General features: G+C 37.4%; 2 protein-coding genes and 1 pseudogene across 7 annotated transcripts in view; 1 reads left to right on the plus strand and 2 right to left on the minus strand.

Annotated features, from left to right (window-relative positions):
* The window catches only part of NFAT5 (nuclear factor of activated T cells 5), a 120,523-nt gene that overhangs the window by 73,951 nt on the left and 20,507 nt on the right, over positions 1 to 26,065 (minus strand). The gene's annotated exons all lie outside the window — the stretch shown is intronic.
* Positions 1,698 to 2,451, minus strand: LOC112837016 (V-type proton ATPase subunit G 1 pseudogene; annotated as a pseudogene).
* Positions 25,236 to 25,645, plus strand: LOC112836877 (ATP synthase peripheral stalk subunit F6, mitochondrial-like; the record flags this gene model as incomplete). Its single annotated transcript, XM_025888854.2, has 1 exon — positions 25,236 to 25,645. A coding segment is annotated over one exon (324 nt), but the record flags the coding sequence as incomplete, so codon positions are not given.

Consider the following 26,065-nt stretch of genomic DNA (forward strand, 5'->3'; position numbering starts at 1 on the left):
GTAAAGACCAAAGTTGTCAGAGAGCCCATGTTATGACTTTTCTGAAGACTTTCTTACTTACAGGTAACAAAATAAATAAAAGTTGTACACAACTAATACTACAGAGTTAACTGCATGCAGAGATGAATGATAAAAAGACGGGGCGGGGGAGAAGCTCTGGAAATAAATTGCTTCTGTTTAACTATCAAGCAAGCAGCCATAAAGAGAAATATCTGTGGTAAAAAGGACGTTACTTTGTTCTGGGAATGTTTTAAAATTTAACAAAAAGTAAACTAATGATACAGCACAGATATTAGTTATTCAAATAATGAATGCTCCCTGATATCAGATGCAAATACTATAATACTGAAAAATCCATTTACAAACATTTGTACCTTATTTAAAAAATGGGGTTTTACTTATTTTTTTACAGTCTAAATATGAAGCTAGCATAGCACCTTGGAATTAAAAGACTTTCAAAAAGTCCTTGCAAATGGTTTGGGAACTAATTGCCTTACCCTTCCATCTCTCTATGAATTATCTCAATAAGCCAGTGAATCCCATGGTTATGGTTTCATGTCAGACATTCTAAAACAAAATGCCTGGCACCTCCACTGTGCCAACATAGTTCTGCATTGAAGAGAGACAGCATTCATTCTGTTAAAAACACTTCAGGCTTGACAGTCATCATACTTGGCATCTCCACTGGAAAAATGTACTGGCTGCAGGTCTACTGAATATTTGGTTTCTAAAAGATTATGAAGTCCAAGAATAACTAGTAGGTGATGCTCTTTTTAACGAACTTTTCTCATCTAAGTCAATTAATAGTTTGCTGTCACATATTTACTTAATCGTATCACTTCTTCCTGTGTATACTTTATTGTTGTTTTCCTAAAACAATCTAGTGTTCTAAGGTATTTTAAATAATATGCAGCAGCATAAATTATATCAATTGGGAAATAAGAAAACTAAATTGAATTCCACGCTCATTTTAATATAACACATATTTTTTCTAGTAGGTATTACTTTTCACCTAAAAACTTTACAATTCTTTTCTTTTTTTTTTAAAGATTTTATTTTTTTGACAGAGAGAGGGAACACAAGCAGGGGGAGTGGGAGAGGGAGAAGGCTTCCCGTAGAGCAGGGAGCCCAATGTGGGGCTCGATCCCAGGACCCTGGGGTCATGACCTGAGCCGAAGGCAGATGCTTAACAACTGAGCCACCCAGGCGCCCCTATATATATTTTTTATCTTGAAAAGACAGTTAATAAATAATGATTTGCTCATTCATTCATATACTTATTTATTAAGCACAGTATTTTTTTAATTAAGCACGGTATTGAAATGCTAATTATGTGTCAGGCATGATAAAACAGTAAATAGAGTTCCTAACTTCAGTGTTATTTCTAACTGCATAGACCTTGCATTACAAGGTAGTTCAGAAGTTTATTATTTATTTTTTGCATGACAAAGTCTTTACTTTCAAATGATTATCAGTATACCAAGTAAGAACATGTATACAAGTTCTTGAATTCTATCATCTAATAATTTTGATTAAGAGAAACTAAGAGCAGCCCGAACAATATATACTAGTATTCGCTGTTCCACCCTTAGCCGAAAGGACGACTTAAGGCCGGCTGCTGCTTCACACAAGTTACAGTACCTATTTACTACTTTTTCATAGAGAAAGCCCCTAACCTTCAAGAAAGCTTTAGGGAAAAAAAAAATTTAATCCCTTTCTTTCTTTAAACAGAGTTGTTTTTTTTTTTTACTACATCTAAGAAAGAAAAAGTACTGATACATATGTTGCTTGAGCTAAAAGGCATAGGAAAACAGACAACATATACACATTAAATTTCTAAGAAATATGAGGTAAAAGGAGAAAATCTTTGGATAAGCTCTACGTTTGTACAAAGAAGCTAGATTTGCTATTCTCCAAGAAGTGAAGGGACCTATTACATAATATACAGAAATAATTTAATGCCTTTTCACAAGGATGTAACTACTCAAGCTTTGCTGAAGCTTTGTATTCCATGAAGGCATCTAACATGCCAATCTGCATGCAGAGCTGCTCTTCCTCCCCTTTCCATTTAAGCGGTAGTTTTCATGGATTTCTGGCCGGATGTCACAGACAAAGGCCAGCAGGTTATCCAGGACTTCAACCCTGTTCTGCTGGAAGTAGGCCTGGAGCATGGTCATCTTCTCCTGGGTCTCCTTCTTCACTTTGGTGCTGCAGCTGCCATGGGATCCCAGAGCCGCAGCCCAGAGAGAACTCCTTCTCTATTCGCAGGCGGTATTGTTCAATTTCAGCCTGAGCTTCTTTTGCCTGCTTCAGCCTCCGGTTCTTTTGCTTGCAGGCCTCTGACACCTTCTCGGCCTGCAGTAGCTGCTGGATGCCCTGCGACTGGCTGGCCATGGCGGCGGCAACTCTGAGCCAGAAGTTTATTTTTTAGAAGAAGAAAAACCTAATTTTGTCATCACTAATCCATTTTGTGTTCATTGGTGCAGACACTAAAGTGACCTGTGTCTCTGTTTTCAAACAGCTTGCAGTCCAGTGAACTAGACTGCAAGTATATAAATAACCAATGGAATCAGTACCAAGACATAGATGTTATGTGTGAAAAAAGAAAGGAGAGATTAAATACAAAGAGGGCTAGGCAAGAATGGTATGAATGGAATGAATGTAGTTTTATGAGATTAACCTAAAATTCACATAAAAAGCATAGAATTTTAGAGGGAGAAGCAGTGAAAGTACTCAGCATAACCCTCAGTTTTTACAGAGAAGAAATTATATTCCTATTAAGTTATGACTTGATTAGCATAGCCAAGATTGGTTAAAGCTAGATCCTGAACAGGAGAAAGAGAAATCCTTTCCCCAGCATTCCTGTCTATGCAATTAGAATGAAGGAATGAATATTATCAATGAATGAGCAAATCATCTATCATGATTGATTCTACCCAAACAATTATAAGACATTAATTCTTGCTTCTATCCCCAAAATCTCAGTGAGGAAAAACAAAACAAACAAAAATCTATCTTATTTTCATTGCTATCACTACCAAAATGTTCTATCACTTTAACTAAATGTCATTTTTCTGCAGTTTTCCCCATATTCCATCTTCTAGCTTCCACCCTATGATTACCTAAACTACCATTTTCTCTTTTTTTTTTTTAAGGAATTTTTCATTTATTTATTTGACAGAGACACAGTCAGAGAGGGAACACAAGCAGGGGGAGTGGGAGAGGGAGAAAAAGGCTTCTCGTGGAGCAGGGAGCCCGATGTGGGGCTCAATCCCAGGACCCTGGGATCACGACCTGAGCCGAAAGCAGATGCTTAATGACTAAGCCACCCAGGCGCCCCTAAACTACCATTTTCTTAATGAACAGATAAAAATTACTTTTCATATTTTAGGGTTTTCATTTTCAGTGATTTAAAAAAGTTATTTCCTATCAAGTTTCTCCTTTTCTATTCATGTAACATGAATTTTTTTCCTCCCTCAAGCCAATACTAAATAAATCAACAAGGCTCACTTTTTCCTCTCTACTCCACACAAGGATTATCAACAAACAGAATATGCAAACCTCATACTTTTAGAAGTAAGCTGATTGTTTAGAGATCAAAAATATTTGTCTATCATTAGTGGCAATAAACAAATGAGCAAGTTCATTACTTCTGCCTCTTTATTTAAGACAGTGGTAATCAATAAGGAATATCAGAATTGCATTTGGAAATATGTATTTTTTTTTCCTGAATGAAGATGCACCGGGATTCCATCACAGACTTACTGAATAAGGGTTTACAGTAGGCAGGATCACAGAATGCACATTTCTATAGAGTTCCACAAAAAAAGAGCCATTACTTTTTTTTTTTTAAGATTTTATTTATTTATTTGACAGAGAGAGACACAGCGAGAGAAGGAACACAAGCAGGGGGAGTGGGAGAGGGAGAAGCAGGCTTCCCACAGAGCAGGGAGCCCGATGCGGGGCTCGATCCCAGGACCCTGGGACCATGACCTGAGCCGAAGGCAGATGCTTAACAACGGAGCCACCCAGGCACCCAAGAGCCTTTACTTTATTACTTTAAAGCATGAAATTTAGCCTCAAATTTAGCATGAGTTTTGCTATTTATTTTTTTTCCCTAAACAGTAGAAAAGAACAGTAACAAAGAGCTGAAACATCCTCTCAGATTAAATTTTAAACTGTGAAGAGAAAACAATTACATTTACATATCAAGAAAAGGAAAGGAGTGTTGTCTATCATTCCTGACTAAAATGACAATTGCTATTTCACATGGCAGTAGATAATTTTAGATATTTGGTACTTATACTTGATACAGGCAGACCTGAACAATACATAAAATAATAAAGCAAATTAACACAGTTCTTATTATTTTGAACTTGAGAGATAGTATCTAGAACTAGCTCTTATGAGTAAAACCCAAAGATTCTCAATGAATAACATTTCTTTTTAAAATATTTTATTTATTTATTTGACAGCGAGACACAGCGAGAGAGGGAACACAAGCAGGGGGGGAGTGGGAGAGGGAGAAGCAGGCTTCCCGTATTGCAGGGAGCCCGATGCGGGGCTCGATCCCAGGACCCTGGGATCATGACCTGAGCCGAAGGCAGACGCTTAACGACTGAGCCACCCAGGCGCCCCTCAATGAGTAACATTCTGACAGCATATGGTAGTCTTCCAGATCATCTACCTCCTGGTTATTCTCTAAATACAAATAACATTTGTTATAACATGAAAGTTTAATACTTTGTTTCTTACAAAAAAAGAATAGCTTGATTTTGATATAGTAACTAGATGTCACTTTACTGATCCACAAAGCCACTCTTTTTATTAATTCTGATAATGATTTTTGGTTGTCATTTTACAACAGCAAATGAAAGGGTAGCTTATGCAATCTTTTATGCCATGATGTATGTGGTCCATAAATAGAAACAAGCAGAGAAAGAGCTCTAGAAAATGGAAAATTGTTCTAAAAATAAATTATATCTGATAACATTATAATTTAGAAATTACAAAGTACTTTTATATTTATAATAGTACTGATATATGTGAAAAGTGCCTTGACCATAAAGTATATATAAATAAAACATAATTATTACTATCTTATAGGTCAAAATTTCAGAATAGACTGTTTTTCAGTGTTTCAACTTTTTATTAAAACACAATATATACATACAGTGAAGTATACATAACTTAAGTCTTGAGTTTGAAGAATTTTAAAAAGTGAACACACACATAATTACCACCCAGCTACTTAAGCATCCTTCATGCTTCCTCTAGAACTAACCAATCTTCTAACTTCTATTACCTAGAACTAACCAATCTTCTAACTTCTATTACCATAGATTATAGTTTTGCCTATTTTTGAACTTTATATAATAAAAGAATCATAAAGGATATATCCTTTTGTGCTTAGCTTCTTTCACTCAGCATTGTCTGTTCAGTTTATTGATATGCTTACAGCAGTTCATTCTTTTGCACTGCTATATATTATTCTGTCTTTTGAATATTCTACAATTAATCCATTCTGCTGTTAAATGATTGTTTATAGTTTCTACCTATTACAAAAATACTGCTATGAACATTCTCACATGCACATATATGTACTTCCCTTGGATATATACTTAGAGATAAAATTGCTGGGTCATAAGGTATGTGTACACTCAACTTTTAGTAGATACTGCTATAGTTTCCCCAAGAGGTTGTGTCAATATACTCTCATCATCAATATATGAAGTTCTGGCTACTCCACAAGCTCAGTCATAAAAAAATGTTTTTATAATTTTTTTATAAGCCATCTCATGGAGATGGAGTGATATCACACTCTGGCTTTAATCTGATAACTAATGTTTTTGAGCATCTTTACAAATGCTTATTGGACATATGGTTATCTTCTTTCTTGAAACAGCTGTTCAAGTCCACGTCTCTTACACATATTTTAATTGGGTTGCCCTTGTTTTGTTTTGTTTTGTTTTTTGAGAGAGTGAGAGAGCCCAAGCATGAGCGGGGGAGGGGGGTATAGAGGGAGAGAGAGAAATTCAAGCAGACTCCTTGCTGAGTGCAATGCCCAAGACGACCCAATCAAGAGTCAGACACCCAACCGACTGGGCCACCCAGGGGCCCCTGGGTTGTCCTTTAAAAAAAAAAAATTAATTTATAGGAGTATGTTATATATTCTAGATACAGATCCTATGTCAAATATACATATTGTAAATAGCTTCTCCCATATGTGCCTTGCCTTTCCACCCTCTTAATGGTATCTTTAATAAACAGAAATTCTTAATTTTAATGAAGTTCAGTCTACCAATTTTTTCACTTATGGTTAATGATTTTTATGTTCTATTCAAGAAACCTCTGCATATATCCCAAGAACATGAAGATATTCTACTATGTTTTCTTCTAGAAGTCTTTTTGCTTTGCCTTTCGTATTTATATCCAACCAGAATTGGTTTGGTTTTTTTTTTTTAAGATTTTATTTATTTATTTGAGAGAGAGAGAGAGAGAGAAACAGTATGAGAGGGGAGAAGGTCAGAGGGAGTAGCAGGCTCCCCGCTGTGCCGGGAGCCCGATGTGGGACTCGATCCCAGGACTCCGGGATCATGACCTGAGCCGAAGGCAGTCGCTTAACCAACTGAGCCACCCAGGCACCCCAACCAGAATTGGTTTTACTGTATTATGAGGTTGAAGTCAAAGTTCATTGTTTTCCATATGGACATCCAATTGATTCAGCAAGAACGTTTGTTTTCACTCCAAAAATGAAAGTCTTAGAGACATTCTCTATTGGAAAGATGACTCGAGTAGACACAGTTTTCCCCATTCCTCCAAGTTCAGCCAAAAACCCTGGATGTTACATACATTTTTAAAGATTTTATTTATTTGACAGAGAGAGACACAGCGAGGGAGGGAACACAAGCAGGGGGAGTGGGAGAGGGAGAAGCAGGCTTCCTGCTGAGCAGGGAGCCCAATGTGGGGCTCGATTCCAGGATCCTGGGATCATGACCTGAGCCGAAGGCAGATGCTTAACAACTGAGCCACTCAGCCGCCCCTGTTACATACGTTTTTAAAGAACACACATAGGAAGACTGAAAAATGGAGAAAAGAAGACAGACCAGCTATGGATGGTGGGACCCAGGAACAATATAGCAGTGGGTCCCTGGGTTTTCTTTTTGTCTCATGGGTGTTGGAGAGGCCAATAACCTGGGTGCAAACAATGGGTACAATGACAATGGGTGCAAACAACAGAGACCACCAGTCATTTCTGGATCAGTTTTGACTTAGTGATTTTTCTCACTATGTATTATAATTTTCTGCTTCTTTCCATTACTAGTGATTTTCTATAAAATAAAACAAACTTTTAGGGGCATCTGGGTGGCTGAGTCGTTAAGTGTCTGCCTTCGGCTCAGGTCATGATCCCAGGGTCCTGGGATCGAGCCCTACATCAGGCTCCCTGCTCAGCGGGAAGCCTGCTTCTCCCTCTCCCACTCCCCCTGCTTGTGTTCCTGCTCTTGCTACCTCTCTGTCAAATAAATAAATAAAATCTTTAAAAAATAAATAAATAAATAAAACAAACTTTTAGAGTACCGTGGTGATTTCTGATTAGATGCCAGATGTTGAGAACTTTACCTTGCTGGTGTGCTGGATGTTTTGACATTCTTATAAATATTCTTGAGCTTTTGGGGGGATATGATTAAGTTATTTGGAAATAGTTTGAACCTTTCAGTTCTTGCTTTTTAAAGCTCTGTTAGACATGACCAGAACGTTTAGTCCAGGGTTCACTTTTCTTTACTACTGAAGCAAGGCCCTTCTTAACAATACCTAATGTCCCCTGAATTAAAAAGTTTTCTACTCTCATTAGTACAAATGGGCATTATATCCAGCCCTTTCTGAGTTCTGAGCACTGTTCTCTCTCTCTAATCCTTTCTGTTTTTTCCTCACTCTTGGGTAGTTTTCTCAAATGCCTGTAATGATCACTATTCAAATGATCACTATTCAAATGAATACTCAAAGGAGACCCTCTGCTGATCTTCAGAATCCTATGTGCATTTCCCTCCTTTCCAGTACTATGCCCTGAGAACTGTAGATACCTTGGCTTTCCCAGTCTCCTAGCTTTCCCTCAACTCAAGGAGACCTCTGGGCTCTACATGGATTGCCCCTTTCTACACCACCACAGCCTAGAAACTATCTTCAAGAAGTAAGCCAGGGCACTTGTAGGGCTCATCTCATTTGCCCTTCACCCCTCTTTCATTGTCACTGTCTTTCACTGTCTGATGGTAAATGTAAAGAGAACCAATGTTTCATATATAGTTTATCTCTCTTTTTAGCTGCTTCAGGCAGGAGGGTAAATCTGGCCCCTATTACTCTATCTTGGCTAAAAGAAGTGATGCTATTGTAATTTTAACCCATATCAATGTTTTTTGCTCAGAGAAGAAGAACTAATATCACCATGTTCTACTTGACAACCTTCAATAAATTTGAAGATGTTTCAGCTTACTTAAGTAAATATTTTACAAAAAAGGTATGTGCCCTATGTAAAACTGAGTTAAGCCCTTTGAGGTTTAAAAAAAAAATAAGTCTTCATCTTGTAAACATAAACTCTGCACATATAGACACACATAAATATACTCTTTGTACTCTAACAAATGAAGATGTAAAAGAAATTAGACACAGTAGTCTATGCCCTCAAAGAACTGAAAATCTAGTTAGAATAAGGCCATATATATTAAATGTTTAGAGAATAAGAATTGATTACACATTGGGGCGCCTGGGTGGCTCAGTTGGTTAAGCGACTGCCTTCGGCTCAGGTCATGGTCCTGGAGTCCCGGGATCGAGTCCCGCGTCGGGCTCCCTGCTCAGCGGGGAGTCTGCTTCTCCCTCTGACCCTCTTCCCTCTCCTGCTCTCTATCTCTCATTCTCTCTCTCTCTCAAATAAATAAAATCTTTAAAAAAAAAAAGAATTGATTACACATTAATGGCAATGATTATAATTTAAAATCAGAGACAGAAGGCCAAAATCTTGAATAAAAGAGTCTTGGAACATTCTGAGTCAGATCTAGTAATATAACCAATACAAACCCATGATAACACCAGTCTATAGCAGTAATCAATTATCATAGACTCAGCGTCTAAAACCTAGTTTTGATTGTTCATAGCAACAGGAGTGAAAACTAGGCTATTAAAATGTATACTCATGTTGTGGTGCCTGGCTGACTCAGTTGGTGAACTGCAACTTTTGATATTGGGGTTGTAAACCTGAACCTCATGTTGTGTGTAGAGATTACTTAAAAATAAAATCTTTTAAAAAATGTATACTTATGTGAAAGTATAGCTATAAAGTAAGACACCAGAGCACTAAATATTTGTTGAATGAATAGTAACGAGTGCCTATTTTATAACCCTTCAACCTTATCCCTCCTCATTCTCCTCTCTCCCTCTACACTCTCAAGATACAATGATCTTCAATTCTTCAACCAAACACTCCCTTTTTCTTTGCAAATGCTATTGCTTCTGCCTGAGACACTGACCTTCCCAAAGCCCCTTTCAACTGTTACTTCTTCCCAAAAAGCTTTTCCTGACCACTCCAGTCTTAGTTAAGTATCCCTTCTATGTAATTCCTTTACTAGAATATTTATCCTACACTCTTCCACAACTGCCGGTTAATCTACATGTATTTCGTATTAGACTATTCACATAATGAGGACAGTGACTCTGTCAGTCCTTCTCACTCTCAGCAGTAGCACAGTGCATGGCACAAACAGGCATCATTTGATGAGCGCATGAATGAGCAAGAAAAGAGAAACTGTGGGAATACATAAAATTAATTACAAACCATAAAAAGAATGAAAAGGCAGAAGGATAAGAGTAAGAAAAGAAGCCAGGCAAGAAGCTACAGTCAGAGAAGAGCCTGAAGAGTACAGTGTCAAAAAAAAGAACAGTCTTGGGAGTGGACTGCCAAAAATGAAAATGCCTCATTCAGTTCAAGTAAGGAAAAACTCGGAAGAATGCATTTATTTGGTGTGGCAAAAGGTATTTCTTGATACTTCTGCCAAAGAAGTATCAAGGGAGTGATGGGGAGAGAAGCCAGAAGGCAAAAGAGTTGAAGACCAAATGGAAGTGAGGAAGTAAATGCAGTGTAAGCAGAAATATAGACTATTATTTCACAAAGTCCTTCCAAAGACAAGGAAAAAAATACTTAAGGAGACAGGACCAAATACAGGGTTTATTTTATAGTGTGGAAGAAGAAATTGTGTATGTTTGGTGGTGAAAGGGAAATAGCCAGGAATAAGGAAAGGCTTGAAGATCCAAAAGAGGACATATAGAAGAGATTTAATTAAGAAAAATGACATCAGGTTTGACAATTGTAAAATCATAACTGAATTTCCTAGAGAATGCTTGCATGCTAACAAAGGGTTAAGGAACAACTGGATGGTGAAGAAATTGAGATTAGTATAAAATGACTAAATAAAACTTTTTTCCAGGGCATTTTTATAGGATTATACTACCATAAGGAATTCATTTTCTTTTGTAAGTACAATTTTTTAAAATTTTATCACGTGCAGAGGTACCTCCATAGAAATCATAGTTTAAAAGTTTGACAACTACTGCCACAAGTAAAAAAAACATGGAAAAAAATAATGAAAAAGAAGAAATGGAAAATATTAAAATGAAGTAACTGTCATGGAATCAAGTCCAAGAGGTTGGGGGCACCTTAGAAAAAGACTGGACATTTCTTCCACTGACATGAGAGAAAAATAAAACACAACATGAGAAGACACCCCAAAATTTTTGAGATGAAGAGGTAAAAATTTGAGGGACTTCAGTGGCATGGTTTCAAAATGCTGTAGAAGAGAATTCAATTATTTCTATTTGCCAGTGGCTGTCCTATAGAAGCAGATGCTTAAGAGACATGTAACAAATCCTTCTATACCTATTAATGTTTAAATGGCTAATTATATCATGTAGAAGAATTAAGATGTTAAAACTCAGGGGAAAAAAGTTCTAATACAAGAGTGTATCAATATTATTATTAAATAAAATATATATGAATTTTCATTTGGCTTGATCAGAAAGTCAGAATCATTAGATACTATTAGTAGGCATTTTAAACATTATTGTAAACTTTTTTGCATTGGGGGGGGATAAGGGAGGAAGGAGAAAGCCACAAGTTTCCTTAGAAATGTCTACAATCACTATAAAAAGCAGTATGATCCCTGTGTTAAGATACCAATATTATTTACAATAAATAAGAGGTAGGTAGCATGCCATAATGAAAGAACAAAGGTAGTGAGAATTGGGCTTTCATTATATCTCTATTATTTTCTGTGTGTTTGTAGACAAGTTACTTGTCTCAATTACAATATGGCAGAAATATCTATCTACCTTTTGGACTTATGAGCACTAGCAATGATGCATACAATATACATAAGAAGCACTGTCCAGCACAGTACAGGCATACAATGTTACTATTATACTGATGACTAATTAAATCAAAAGTAATTTACTGTGAGTCAAGGATACAAAATTGAGTATGACAAAAAAGGTCCCTGTCCTTAAGGAGTTTTTCTGTAATGAGAAGCAGAAAAAAATCTGGAACAAGGATATAATTTTTAAAATACAAAGTAGAATGAATGCTATGAAGAAAACAAACAGGAATCTGTAAGGAAGAATAACGTAGGGACTACTTTAAGAGAAGATAGTCAGGAAGGCCTCTCTGAGCGGTTCCTGAGGATAAGAAAGAAGCAGCCATTCAAAAGAGCAGAAAGAGAAGCAAGACATCTAAGGCAACAGCATGTGCAAAAGTCTTTAGGCAGGAAAAGACATGGCATGTCTGAGTAACTGAAAGGTACGCAATGTTGCTAGAATACAGTAATCAAGAGATTCCCCTGCTGGCCTGAGATAAGATTAGTGGGTAGGGTAGAGCACAGATCATGCAGGGCCTTAGCATTTTTGATAAGGTCAAGATAATGTTTATTGAATGGATGGATAGATAGATGCATGCATGAAACAGAATTCAAAGTTCATACAAAAAGACTCAGAAGAGGGGCGCCTGGGTGGTGCCGTCGGTTGAGTGTCTGACTCTTGGTTTCAGCTCAGGTCGTGATCTCAAGGTCCTGGGATTGAGCCCTGGGTCTGGCTCCGGCTCAGCATGGAGTCTGCTTAAAGACTCTCTCTCCCTCTGCCCCTCCCCGCCTCCGTGCACACACTGTCTCCCAAATAAATAAATAAATCTTAAAAAAAGACTCAAAAGAGAAGAATATCTAATGATATGGTCAGCATCTTTAAAAATTTTATGTATTTTAGAGAGAGAGAAAGTGCACAAGCGACCAGAGGGAGAGGGAGAAAGAGAATCTCAAGCAGGTTCCACACCTAGTGTAGACTGGGGGCTCGAGCTCAAAATCCCTGAGATCATGACCTGAGCCCAAATCAAGAGTCAGACACCCGGCCAATGGAGCCACCCAGGTGCCCCGGCCTGCATTTTTAAAAAACAAAAGTAAAAACAATGAAGTTCAACTTATTCACATAGTTCAGGTAAGGGAAACAAAGTAAAAAATATAGGAACAATTACTATTTTCCTAGTAAGGCTAAAAAAATACAGATTCTAAGATAAACAAGAGCTAAACACATATTAACAACACAGTACTGCAGCTGTTCCCCCAACCTGTGTCCTGGGATTGATACTCACAATGGGCTCCCTGCTCAGTGGGGACCTGCTTCTCCCTTTCCTCCCTCTCTATCTCTCTTTCACCAATAAATAAAATCTTTTAAAAAAATAAAAGTTTCAGAGTTAGTTACAATGTTCCAATACATGAAGATTCTTAGTTTAACATTTTTATGTTTTTAAGATTTTATTTATTTGAGAGAGAGAGAGAGAATGGCTGGGGGCGGGGGAGGAAGGGAAGAGGAAGAAGGAGAAGCAGGCTCCTGCTCCCCGCTGCACATGGAGCCTGACTTAGGGCTCAGGACTCTGAGGTCATGACCTGAGCCTAAGGCAGATGCTTAACTGACTGAGCCACCCAGGAGACCCAAACATTTTTATGTTTTATTAAGGCACAAAAGTGATAAACGAAAAGGATATATAAAGGATATATCATCATTGGAAAATTGAAAGCATTTTTTTAAAGTATAAAAGAAAAAATAAAGTCACTTCAAATCCTAATTCTCAGAGATGACCATTCTAACATTTTAATTTTTTTTCTAACATTTTATTTCCTACTAGTCTTACTGTTTTTAAATAAAACTGGGATCATTATTTTATGTCTTTTTTTTTTAAATTTAACATCCATCATGGGCATTTTCTTCTAGCATTAACTATTCTTTTGAGTACATGATTTATAATAATAGCATAAATTTCATTAATGAACACTTATTAAACAAAAGATAAACAAGATTTCTCTACCTTTCCTTAACCTAGAAAAGGAAAGTAACATTAAATTGCACCCTAAAGGATTTTAATTACTTTAAAAATTTTTGAATAATTTTTATTTCATCTTAGCTTAAAAATCCTCCTAGTGAAAAAATGGGTCTTATGCCTCTGCCTTTCATTTAAAAAACTGGAAAGCTGAAGGTCAGAGTCCTACAACTGAAGTAAGTAGCAGAACAGGATTTTTTTTTTTAAGATTTTATTTATTTGACAGAGAGAGAGAGCATGAGATGGGGGAGAGTCAGAGGGAGAAGCAGACTCCCCGCTGAGCAGGGAGACCGATGGGGGGCTCGATCCAGGGACTCCAGGATCATGACCTGAGCTGAAGGCAGTCGCTTAACCAACTGAGCCGCCCAAGCGCCCACTGAGCAGGATTTTTGAATCTAGATCTGTTGTGGCTCCAAAGCCTACACTATTTAACCACTACACTATATATTACAGGATGGTTTGAGTGTGGTCTTATCCAACTACATACAGGTAGTCTTATTTAGTTACAGCATTCTCAAGATAAAATTAAAAGATGCAAGTCTGAAGGATTCACTTTGAAATTTAACAGCAAATTTAGAAATAAAATACAAATTTAAGTGCTTAGAACACTGCTCACCATAAAGAAAATAGTACATAAGTATTAGCTATTATTACTCACAGGAAACATCCATAATAGTACAGAAAAAAAATGTATGTACTGTGTTCATTACAGTGATGTTTCTAACAGTTAAAATAATGGCCCATGATCAAAGGACTGGCTAATTTAAGTATATTTTGTTATTTAAACCTGGAATATTCTGCAGTAATAGCAAAACAGATTTATATTTACTAATATCTGTAAGCAGATAAGAAAACAGAATGTACTGTATATAATTCCATTTATGCAGAAATATATTAATAGATATGTATACATAGAGATGTCTCAAAGACTAATCACCAACATATTAATAGTGATTATATCTAGATTCAGCAAGCTTTCATGTGATTTGTCCTTATTCTGTACTTTTGCATATCTAAAAATTCAAGACGTGTATGTGTGTGTGTATTTTAATTCTAACAGATGAAACTTAAGGCAGCATTAGCAGGTTTTCCCTGTACAAAATGAAAAAGAAAAAGGCCAATGGGGTACAACTTCAAGGAAAACATGAGATTGTGTCTTGAAGAAAAATTCCTTTACCCTGTCCTCAGAGTTTTTCTATCATATTGACCCTAACCACTCATCTTCAATATTCCTGAACCATAGCTTCTAAGTTTTGATGGAAAAAATGAAAACACATAGACTAGTACCACTATGAATTCATGATCTTCCTCAAAGTAGCTCAGGGAAACGTTTTTTTTTTTCCCCCTTAGTATTCCTCCTCAGTTTTCGCCTCCATTCCTTACAATAATTCTCTTAAAGCCACCACCCTATTATCTATCATTCTTAGCAAATGACTGTTTATTTCTCCAGAGAGAAAATAGGCCACAGGACATGAATTTTTTTAATATTTATTTGAGAGAGAGAGCACAAATGAGGTGAGGGGCAGATGGAGAAGCAGACTCCCCGCTGAGCAGGGAGTCCAATGTGGAGCTCGATCCCTGGACTCCAGGATCATGACCTGAGCCAAAGGCAGATATTTAACCGACTGGACCACCCAGGTGCTCCCTTATCTGTAACTTCTGACACTAAGACTACTTCTGCTTTCTGGAAACTCCTCTCTCCACTATCTCCTGTTTTCTTCCCTCATTTAATCCTCTTTAGTATACTCTTTCCATGCCCCTTAAATATTTTGTGTTTTGTACCCAGGGAAATGAACCCTCAGCATTCTTCTTTCTCATTCTTTCTCTAATTATTCATTTCAACTTCAACAATAACTGCAATGATACCCATAACATGGTGACTATCAACGTTTGCCTCCATGGGATTTATAGATATAAATACCTAGTCAGTATCTCCATTTGGACACTTACGTAGACTTTTCATTATAAATATATCTAAAACCAATCTCATGATTTACTTCCCCTCACCTACCCATCCACCAGAGTCTTTGCATCTCATTAAATGAGAACTCCATCCTTCTAGTTGTTCAGTTAAAAAATTCTGGTATCATCTTCCACTCATCTTTTTCTCTCACACTCAACATCCAATCCATAAGCAAATCCTGTTTGCTCTTTCTATTAAATACATCCAGGGGGCGCCTGGGTGGTCAGTCGGTTAAGTATCTGCCTTCGGCTCAGGTCATGATCTCAGGGTCCTGGGACAGAGCCCTGCATCGGGCTTCCTGCCCAGCAGGGAGTCTGCTTCTCTCTTTCTTTCCCTCTACCCCTTCTCACTGCTCATTCTCTCTCTCTCTCAAATAAATAAAATTAAAAAAAAAATACATCCAGAATTCTACCACTTCTTGCTACCTCTTCTACTACTATCCTGGTCTTAACTATCTCACTTAGACTAACTACCTCCGAACTCATTTATTACTTCTTTTACTCAGCTTATTATCTACACCACAGCCTGAATAATCTATTTAAAACCTAATTCAGGGGCACCTGGGTGGCTCAGTCAGTTGAACGGCCGCCTTTGGCTTGAACTGTGATCACAGGGTCCTGGGATCTGGCCCTGCATAGGGCTCCCTGCTTGGGGGGGAGGGGTCTGCTTCTCCCTCTCCCTCTGCCCCTCCCCCTGCCTGTGCTCTCTCTCTCTCTCAAATAAATAAGATCTTTTTTTTTTAAAGATTTTATTTATTTGAGAGAGAGAGAATGAGAGAGAGAGAAAGCACATGAGAGGGGAGGAGGCGGGACTCAATCCCGGGACTCCAGGATCATGACCTGAGCCGAAGGCAGTCACTTAACCAACGGAGCCACCCAGGCGCCCTCAAATAAATAAAATCTTAAAAAAAAAAAATTTGACAGCCAAAGCTTATCTCCAGGGTTAACGAGAGTGAATAGTGCAGTCATCAGTTCCCAACTATTAAGATCATGTGCCCCTTACTACACAAAGAAAAGACATATGTAATAACTGTATACATTATTTGACTATAATATTTCTATCACATATATTCAGGTTTTCATGGTACCTGTGAGCCTCTTCTCTACGTCCCTGCTGCTAATAATTCAGAATGTTATCATAACCAGCCTTGGTTTACCACATCTTTCACAGCTACACCTTTTCCCTCCCTTACCATTCCCTTCCCCAATCTCTAGCTATATGATCCAGCCATACTGAATTTCTTTCAATTGTCTAACATACTAATCTTCCAACATGATATTCTCCTGCTGCCTAGAACAATTTCCTCCAACACAGCCCCATCACCTTTACCTTACTAATTTTTATGATTTCAGTACTGAGTTCGGATGTCACCTTCAATCAAAAGCCCTCCCTGATTGATTCTCTGGCATATCAGCACCTTCCCCTGCCCCACTTCATCAATCTGCACCTCCCTTTTCAGAGCACTCAGAATTCTACTTTTTTAAAAGGTTTATTTATTTATTTGAGAGAGAAAGGGAGTGTGTGTGCAGTGGGGGGAGGGGCAGAGGGAGAGGGACAGAGAATCCCAATCAGACTCCCTGCTGAGCACAGAGCCTGATCTCCCCACCGCCCACAGCCCCCCCAAGTCATGACCCCAGGGAAACCAAGAGTCAGAAGCTCAACCGACTGAGCCGCCCAGGCGCCCCTCAGAATATTATTTTTAATTGATTATTTACTAGTCTGTCTCCCCAACTTAGAAGATAAGCTCAATCAGGATAGGAATCACATTTTTGTCTTTTACCATTATATCTGCAGTCAGTAAATGAATGATCATGGCTGAGATTATAGAGAAAAGGAATGGATCAGAAGTCAGAATGCCCCTTTTTTTTTTTTAACCTAGCTCTTCTAATGATGAACAGTGTCAACTTGGGCAAGTCTCTGTCATTTGGGGTTTTGGTTTTATTTTATTTTTAAAGATTTTATTTTTTAAGAAAACTCTACACCCAACGTGAGGCTCAAATTAACCACCCCAAGATCAAGAGTTGCATGTTCCACCAACCGACCCAGCCAAGGCACCCCTGGTTTTATTATAGTTAAGATGGGGATGATAACAACACCTACTGGTTGTCAAAAAGATTAAATAAAATACTATATATCAAAGCGCTCTACAAAGTTACGTGCAAAGTAAGAAATAACACTAGTGTAAGCTATCTACTTGACCACTCTCCTATAATGTAAATAATCCTACTTTTATTTATCATGTTGTAAGGTCAGTTTATTAAACTTTTCTCAAAATGAATTCAAATTTGGAAGATATACTAAAAACAGAATAGTTCCAGTTGCAGGTCTTAACAATTTCAACTAACAAACAGCAGATTTTCCTGAACCTATTAAAGTAGTCAAGTGCTAACAGGTTAATGAAGAACTAGGAAGACTGGGATACATTCAGCCCACTAACAACTACAGTTGAAAATAGCATCTGGAAAAAAAAGTTCTAACATGGAAACAGGTTAAAATACAAGTTTTCATGTTTAAAAAAATTTTTGATAATCTTTCATGCTTATACTATACAATGACATAGTTTCTTATAATAATAAACTTAAAAATTCAATTTACCATTTCCTTCCTTTAATTTGCTTCCCTTTCTCACCCTATTCTACATACCCACCAGTTTGGGGATTATACCCTTTTTATCTATATTTCCAAAATCACTTTGTTAAAAATGCCACCATGCTACAGTACTAGAGGTGAATTAAAGTTATTCCAATAGCAAATGCCATTGCCAATTTGCTTCTTAGATGTTTCACTATAACATCTTCTGGAAAGATAGATACAAGAACTCAGTAAAAGTCACATTTTATAAATTTGATCAGTTAAAATAAAATTCTAAGACTCTTGTTTAATTCATTTATTTATATGTAGTAGGAGTATTACAGGCCTACAGTATTCAAAACACAATGGAAACCTAAAACTAGTTTATTCATTTGGGGCACTAAGATAACTAGAAAAAATGTGTTGTTAAACCTGGCATTTGGGGGCACCCGGGTGGCTCAGTTGGTTAAGGATTTGCCTTCAGCTTAGGTCATGATCCCAGGGTCCTGGGATATAGCCCTGCATCAAGGCTCCACGCTCAGGAGGGAGCCTGCTTCTCTCTCTCTCTGCAGCTCTCCCTGCTTGCGCTCTTTCTCAAATAAAGAAATAAATAAAATCTTTAAAAATATAAATAAATAAACCTGGCATTTTGGGGCACCTGGGTGGCTCAGTCAGTTAAGCGTGTGCTTTTGGCTCAGGTCATGAATGCAGGGTCCTGGGATCGAGCCCCAAATCAGGATCCTTGCTCAGTTTCTCCTTTCCCCTCTGCCTGCAGCTCTTGCTGCTTGTGCTCTCTCTCTCTGTCAAATAAATAAATAAAATCTTAAAAAACAAACAAAACCTGGCATTTTCATGAATCTTCACAAAAAATAAAACTGCCATTAATTTTGAACTTTAAAAAGGATTTCTAAATTACCCAGGCAGGAAAAGGATGTGAATCCATTCCCATATCCATGCCTTTCTGCCCAGCTTCAAAATCCCAAGTATAAACACTACTATATTCCAAAAGCAAATTATTCCATTCAAAAGACTCCATTCAGAGACAAACCTAAATGACTATTCCAAAGAAATCAATAACTGAATAGTATACTCAGATAATCAAAGTCAATTAAGCTTTAGGGTTTACACTAACTCATCATGTACTACATTGAAATTATGACACACAGTACTACTGAGGAGATGCTTAATATTTTACAAGTACCTTAGTATACTACAGAAATAGCAAGCACCTAACAAAAGGCCAACAAAAAGGTAATTTATCACAATTTATAAAATCACTGACAACTAAAAGAAAATTTATTTATATCAATGTACAGCATAAAAAAGTTAGAAGCATATAATTAAACTCTGAATTGGAAGTAGACCTTTTTACTCAACATCAGTTCTATATAACCTCACTTTATCAACTTGTATTGGCATGGATTTCCTGGGATTTTTTATAAACATGACCCAGGGATCATGACCTGAGCCGAAGGCAGATGCTTAACTGACTGAGCCTCCAGGCATCTCAAAAATATCCAATTTTAACAGCAAATTAAAAGAATAAGATAGCATAGCATATGAAATTGCAATAATTTTTTAAAGATAATACTTGGCGGGGCTCCTGAGTGGCTCAGTCCATTAGGTGTCCGACTCTTGATTTTGGCTCAATGCACATGGAGCCTGCTTGCATTCTCTCTCGCTCTCCTCTTGCCCCCCTCCCCCACAAGCGTGCGCACACACTCTCTCAAAATAAATAATAAAGATAATACTTGGTGCTGGCAAAGGATTAGGGAAATTGATAATGCTAAAGGATATAAATAGGCAAAACCTTTTGGAGACAAGAGATATCAAGATCCTTTCAAATGTGTATATGCTTTTTCCCAATAATTATAGTTCTGTAAATTTAAATTAAGAAAAAATATAGTTAAGTATGCAAAGATATATATATATGATTGCTCTCTACAGCACTGGTTGTAAAAGCAAAAACTAGAAAGTCTAAAATCTCATCAATAGGAGAGGGGTTAAGTAATTGATGGCAACCATCATATCCATACCAAGAAATACAATGTGGCCAATAAAAATAGAGATAAAGATCTACTCGGACCATAGAAAATATATTGTGAGTGAAGGAAGCAGGCTATAAGTAGTATAAAACCAAATGAAAATAATCTCACTTACATAAAAAATATATATGTATAGAAATATAATAGTAGTTATCTAGGAGATGAGAATTTTTGTGATTTTTCTTTATGTTTTTATATTATTTAAAAAGTTTGCAATAAAAAATAAGGTACGTTATACTCCATTTATTAACTTAGAGTGGTGTTCAAAATATACTAAGAAATAAAAACAGGTTACAAAATTCATAATATGATCCTATTTTTTTTTTAAGGATTTATTTATTTGAGAGAGAGAGAGAGAGAGAAGAGAGCACAAGTGGGAAGGGCTGAGGAAGAGGGAGAGAGAGTGCCAAACAGACTCCAAACTGAGCGCAGAGCCCCATGCAGGACTCAATCCTAGGATCCTGAGATCACCACCTGAGACGAAACCAAAAGTCTGACGCTCAACCAACTGAGCCACCCAGGTGCCCCTGATCCTATTTTAGAAAAGACAAACATAAAATATCCTATATACATACAGAAAAGACAGATAAGTACAGAATAACATACTATATATTAAATGTGAACAGTGTTATCTCTGTGTGGTAGGATTACATATTATTTTTCTTTTCTACTTTATATGTTTTATATTTTTCACAGGAGCCTAACTTTTTTGTAATAAGAATTAAAAAGTATAATTTCATTATAATTTGAAAAAATAAGCTTTCAATTTTTGAAAATCTTCTAATAAAAATATCTTAAACACCCAAAAAGAATGACTTATCCTTAAAAATTAACTTTCTGGGGCGCCTGGGTGGCTCAATTGGTTTTTTTTTTTTTTTTAATTTTATTTATTTGAGAGAATGAGAGAGAGAGAGAGAGAGCATGAGAGGGGGTTGGGTCAGAGGGAGAAGAAGACTCCCTGCCGAGCAGGGAGACCGACGCAGGACTCGATCCTGAGACTCCAGGATCATGACCTGAGCCGAAGGCAGTCGCTTAACCAACTAAGCCACCCAGTGGCTCAATTGTTAAGTGACTGCCTTCGGCTCAGGTCACGGTCATGGGATCAAGCCCTGCATCAGGCTCCCCGCTCCGCGGGAAGCCTGCTTCTCCTTCTGCCACTCCCCCTGCTTGTGTTCCTTCTTTCTCTGTGTCTCTCTCTGTCAAATAAATAAAATCTTAAAAAAAAATAACTTTCCGGGCGCCTGGGTGGCTCAGATGGTTAAGCATCTGCCTTCGGCTCAGGTCATGATCCCGGGGTCCTGGGATCGAGTCCCGCATCGGGCTCCCTGCTCCTTGGGAGCCTGCTTCTTTCTCCCTCTGCTTCTCTCTCTCTCTCTCTCTCTCCCTCTGTCTCTCATGAATAAATAAATAAAATCTTAAAAAAAAAATAAATGTGTCAAGCTTTTAAAAAAAAAATAATAACTTTCCTTCAAATACATATACCTGATTTTTTCTCAATTTGATTTGAATATTTGATTTCTCAAAATATCTAGAGCAAATACCTAGATTCACATTCAAATGTTTAAAAGCACCAGCATAATGAAAAACATTATTTTATATAAACTTCATAATAACCCTGTTAGATAAAGAGGAAATGAGGATGAAAGGATGAAATGAAATATGACTAGCAAAATGTAAAACTGATATTTAAATACGTTTCCAGGGACACCTGGGTTGCTCAGTGTTTAAGCATCTGCCTTCGACTCAGGTCATGATCCCAGGGTCCTGGGATCAAGTCCCGCATCAGGCTCCTTGCTCAGCGGGAAGCCCGCTTCTCCCTCTCCTTCTGCTGCTCCCCCTGCTTGTGCTCTCTCACTCTCTCTGTCAAATAAATAAATAAAATCTTAAAAAAAAAAAACAGTAAGGGATTTTTCCGTGGTGGTCAGCCTGGAACCAACCATCTAAAGCTTTTCCACTTCATCTAATTCACTCAGAATAAGAAAACTAAGCCTTAAAAGCCAGACATCCTAAATAGTACAACCGTTAATAAACAAGAGATGGCTGGCAGTATTAGTTGCTCTTATACTGGCACAAATTCTTGTTTTCAAACTCAAAGAAACTTTTGCACTGTTATTATTCCTTATAATCAGATAAATCAAGAAACCACCCAAAAGAAAATGGCCACAAATACAGAATGCTAAAATGACCAAAACTGATGTTTATTCTGCTTTACTTAAAACGTGTTGCTTTCTATCTTTTCTTTGACACTAATAATGACCTTATAATAAAGGTATGGTTTTTATCCTTTTCAAAAAAAGACAATGTAGCAAGGGTATTCCAATAATAATAATAATAATAATAGCAACTTATGTAGCTTATGCTAGACACTACTCTAAGCACTTTACTTACATCAGCTCATTTAATTCTTGCAACTCTATGATGAAAGCTCTGTTATCAACAGCATTTTACAGATGAGAAAACTGAGGGAGAGAGGTCAATGAACTTGTCCAAGCTGTCACACACCTAGTGAACAATATAACCAGAACCTGAACCCACACAGTCCTGTTCCAAGGCCCACATCTTTAACCACTACACCCACTGCCCTCTCCATGTTATTAATATATTATCATGGGAGAGAATATGATAAACATGTAAGAAAAGTTTTTTCAAATTGCCTTAATGTTTTAAAATTCTGTATGGCCAGAGCATAAGAATGCTGCTTTTAAACAAGAACACTGGCCCCATGAAGTGAGATAGTAAACATTCCTATAAGTTGGACATTAGATCTTGGAATTGGATCTGCTGTAAAGCAGCGAATAGGGTCCCACAACATTTCTATGTGACCCTTGTTTCAATAGAAAAATTGAGTAAGGCAAAAAGTCTGCAGTTACTTAGGTAAGTTGTTAGAAAACAACTCACCAATACATTATATGTTAAAAAAAAAAAAAACCCAAAAAACTCACCTTTGAGGCAATGAGAGACTCAATGTCTTTTTACCCTTAGCTCAAAGGTAGCCATAAACATAAAAAATATGTTTAACAAACTGAAAAAACAATTACATGGGACAAACCTTCTTATCCTGTCAGGCTAAGGGAGAAAAAAAAGCCAGGAAAAGATATAGAACACAACTTACAGAACATTAAACTTAAAATATGAATTTGTCTAAACAACTTTAGAATTTATTTTCTTCTTATAATTTTTTTTAAAGATTTATTTATTTTGAGAGAGCGAGAATGAGAGAGAGAGACAGAGACAGAGAGAGCACATGAGAGGGGGTAGGGCCAGAGGGAGAAGTAGGTTCCTTGCTGAGCAGGGAGCCCGATGCGGGACTCTATCCCGGGACTCCAGGATCATGACCCGAGCCGAAGGCAGTCGCTTAACCAACTGAGCCACCCAGGCGCCCTCTTCTTATAATTTTCTAACCTGAGACAAAGTAACTGTGAATCACAATTTTCCAAAATTTACAAATTGAAATTCAACTGACTTTTATTTTAACGATACAAAGAAAGAGCACTGTTCTGTATTGTAAAATACCTCTCCCTGAAAAATCCTGAACTTTTCCTAACAGTTTTTTAAATAAATGCTCAAACCTGAAATTATTAGGACACCATTTTGTTTCCTTTGTATACCATAGCCTAATTGCCACAAACAAGATTTGTCAGTTTATTGGTTCATTCAGAATGGTCGTGTCTAGTCACCTGACACTTACCACTCATTTAAATCTGTACTGAGAAGATGTACAAAAGCCAAAGAAGGAGCTTTTTAGATACCTAGAGTATCCAAGAATCACCTATGGTGGAAGACAAAATACACAGAGAACACAAAGTAACAAAACAAAGTATCAAGGAAAATAACTTCCTGCTGCTGAGAGAGAGAGAGAGAGAGAGAGAGAGAGAGAGAGTTCTCTTTTAATTCCTGGAAATGGAGAATTCAAGAGCCTTACCCCAAGACTCAAAGACGTGATCTGACTCATCCTGATACAGACTCTGCAACCTGCATTTCTATTCAATCTTAAATACCAAAATTAGGGATATTGCTTTTTACTGTCTATCCCTAGCTATTTTAACTGATAAAAACTTTTTTACTCTTATATTTTTCAAAGATTTATTTGAGGGGTACCTGGGTGGCTCAGTCAGTTAAGCATCTGCCTTCAGTCCAGGTCATGACCCCAGGGTCCTGGGGTCGAGCCCCACATCCATCCCAGGGTCCTGGGATGAGCCCCAAATCCAGGTCCCCACTCAGTGGGAGTCTGCTTCTCTCTCTCTTTCCGACTTGTTCTATCTCTGTCTCTCTCTCTCAAATAAATCAATAAAATCTTAAAAAAAAAAAGAACATGCAATCTCATTAAAAAAATATTTATTTATTTATTTGAGAGAGTGTGTGCATACGTGCGAGAGAGGTAGAGGGAGACAATCTTCAAGCAGACTCCCTGGTGACTGCGGAGCTCACCATGGAGCTCAATCCCAAGATCCAAGATCCATGAGATCAGACCTGAGCTGAAACCAACAGTCAGATATTCAACCAACTGAGCCACCCAGGAGCCCCTTGTTTACTCTTATTTTTATTAAATGTTATCCTCTGAATTTCTCAACTGAATTTTGTCTATGTTTAAGGATTTTAGCAATCCAAATGCGGATGTGCCACTAGGACAGATAAGCACATCCACATGTGGATCACTAATACGGTATTTTTCTCCCAGGACACACCATCCAGTCCCTTCATAAAGAGCTATGCTTACTACAATCCATTATCACTGCAAAATACAATCAAATAGTCAAGTAGATGGACACAGTCCTACTAAAAAGGAAAGAGGAAAAGGAGAGGTCCAACACACTGAGAAGGACCCTCCATATAATGCTCTGGTCTATCTTTGTTCAAGAACTAGGTAGTGGTGAATATTCAAGTAGTTCTTAATAGAAGAAGGTCTAGTATTTTTTCTCTACCAATTTCCCTCTAATTTGGCATTTCCAAATGGATGGGTTCTCTTTTCTGGGCAATATTTAGGGTCCAACCTAAAATGGTTTTTCCAAAAGAGTTTACTTCTCAGAGTTCACTTTTTCTGTTTCATTTTGCTTATACAATAAAGGACAGCTAAATTTCACTTCTAAGTCGGCTTAGACTTGGGATATTCCAAAACACAACTGGCTTCCATGCTGGTTGACAGCTGATGTTTCTGCAAAGGTCTAAGAGGTTGAAGAAAGACTTCCTAGTATAAATGTATAAGAAAACAAAACACATGGGGGACTGAGCGCAAGTAACAGAATCACCATGATTGATTCTTCAGAGGCTCTTCAGGTTCTCCTCTCTCATTCGGTCTGCAGTCTCAGTTCATTTGAGGAGGAACATTGGTGTTACAGCAGTGGCATTTAATAGGGAACTTGATCCTGTACAGAAACTCTTCATGGACAAGATTAGAGAATACAGAACTAAGCGACAGGCATCTGGAGGACCCGTTGATATTGGCCCAGAGTACCAGCAAGACCTAGAGAGGGAGCTTTTTAAGCTTAAGCAAATGTATGGTAAAGCAGACATGAATACGTTCCCGGACTTCAAATTTGAAGATCCTAAATTTGAAGTCATCGAAAAACCCCAGTCCTGAAGAAAGAATGTAAAATTTATTTGGTAACTTGTCCTAGATTAGTTGTACAACTGTATCAGAATAAACATACATTTCTCAGCTGTCAAGTGGTCTTTTAATTCTGATTCCAAATAAATTATTTGGTGATGTTGGGTGTAAAAAAAACAAAACAAAACAAAACACATGTAAACTTAAGGGAAAACATAATTTTGGATTCATACACAAAAAAGCAAACAAGTATGGTGAGAACACAACTACTCAGTTAACTATCTTTCAGTTCTAGTTTGCCTTCCTATTTTTAGAATTTGACACCGTCTCCCTCCTGAAGCTTGCTACCACAAGCAGCCCATTATAATTCTGTCAACTGGGTATAGGCAGCCAACCCTGATTACAGACCTAATCATAAATTTTCTTCAGAGTAAGTTTGTTTTTATAATTAGGGGGAAATATTAAGCTTCTAGGTCAGTCACAGTATCAATCAAGTTTTTACTGGTAAAAGCACCAATCATTTTACAAAAATTATTATG

Source organism: Callorhinus ursinus, unplaced genomic scaffold, assembly GCF_003265705.2.
Source record: "Callorhinus ursinus isolate GAN/ISIS: 27379988/994484 unplaced genomic scaffold, GSC_fseal_2.0 scaffold37, whole genome shotgun sequence".
Classification (NCBI taxonomy): Eukaryota; Metazoa; Chordata; class Mammalia; order Carnivora; family Otariidae; genus Callorhinus; species Callorhinus ursinus.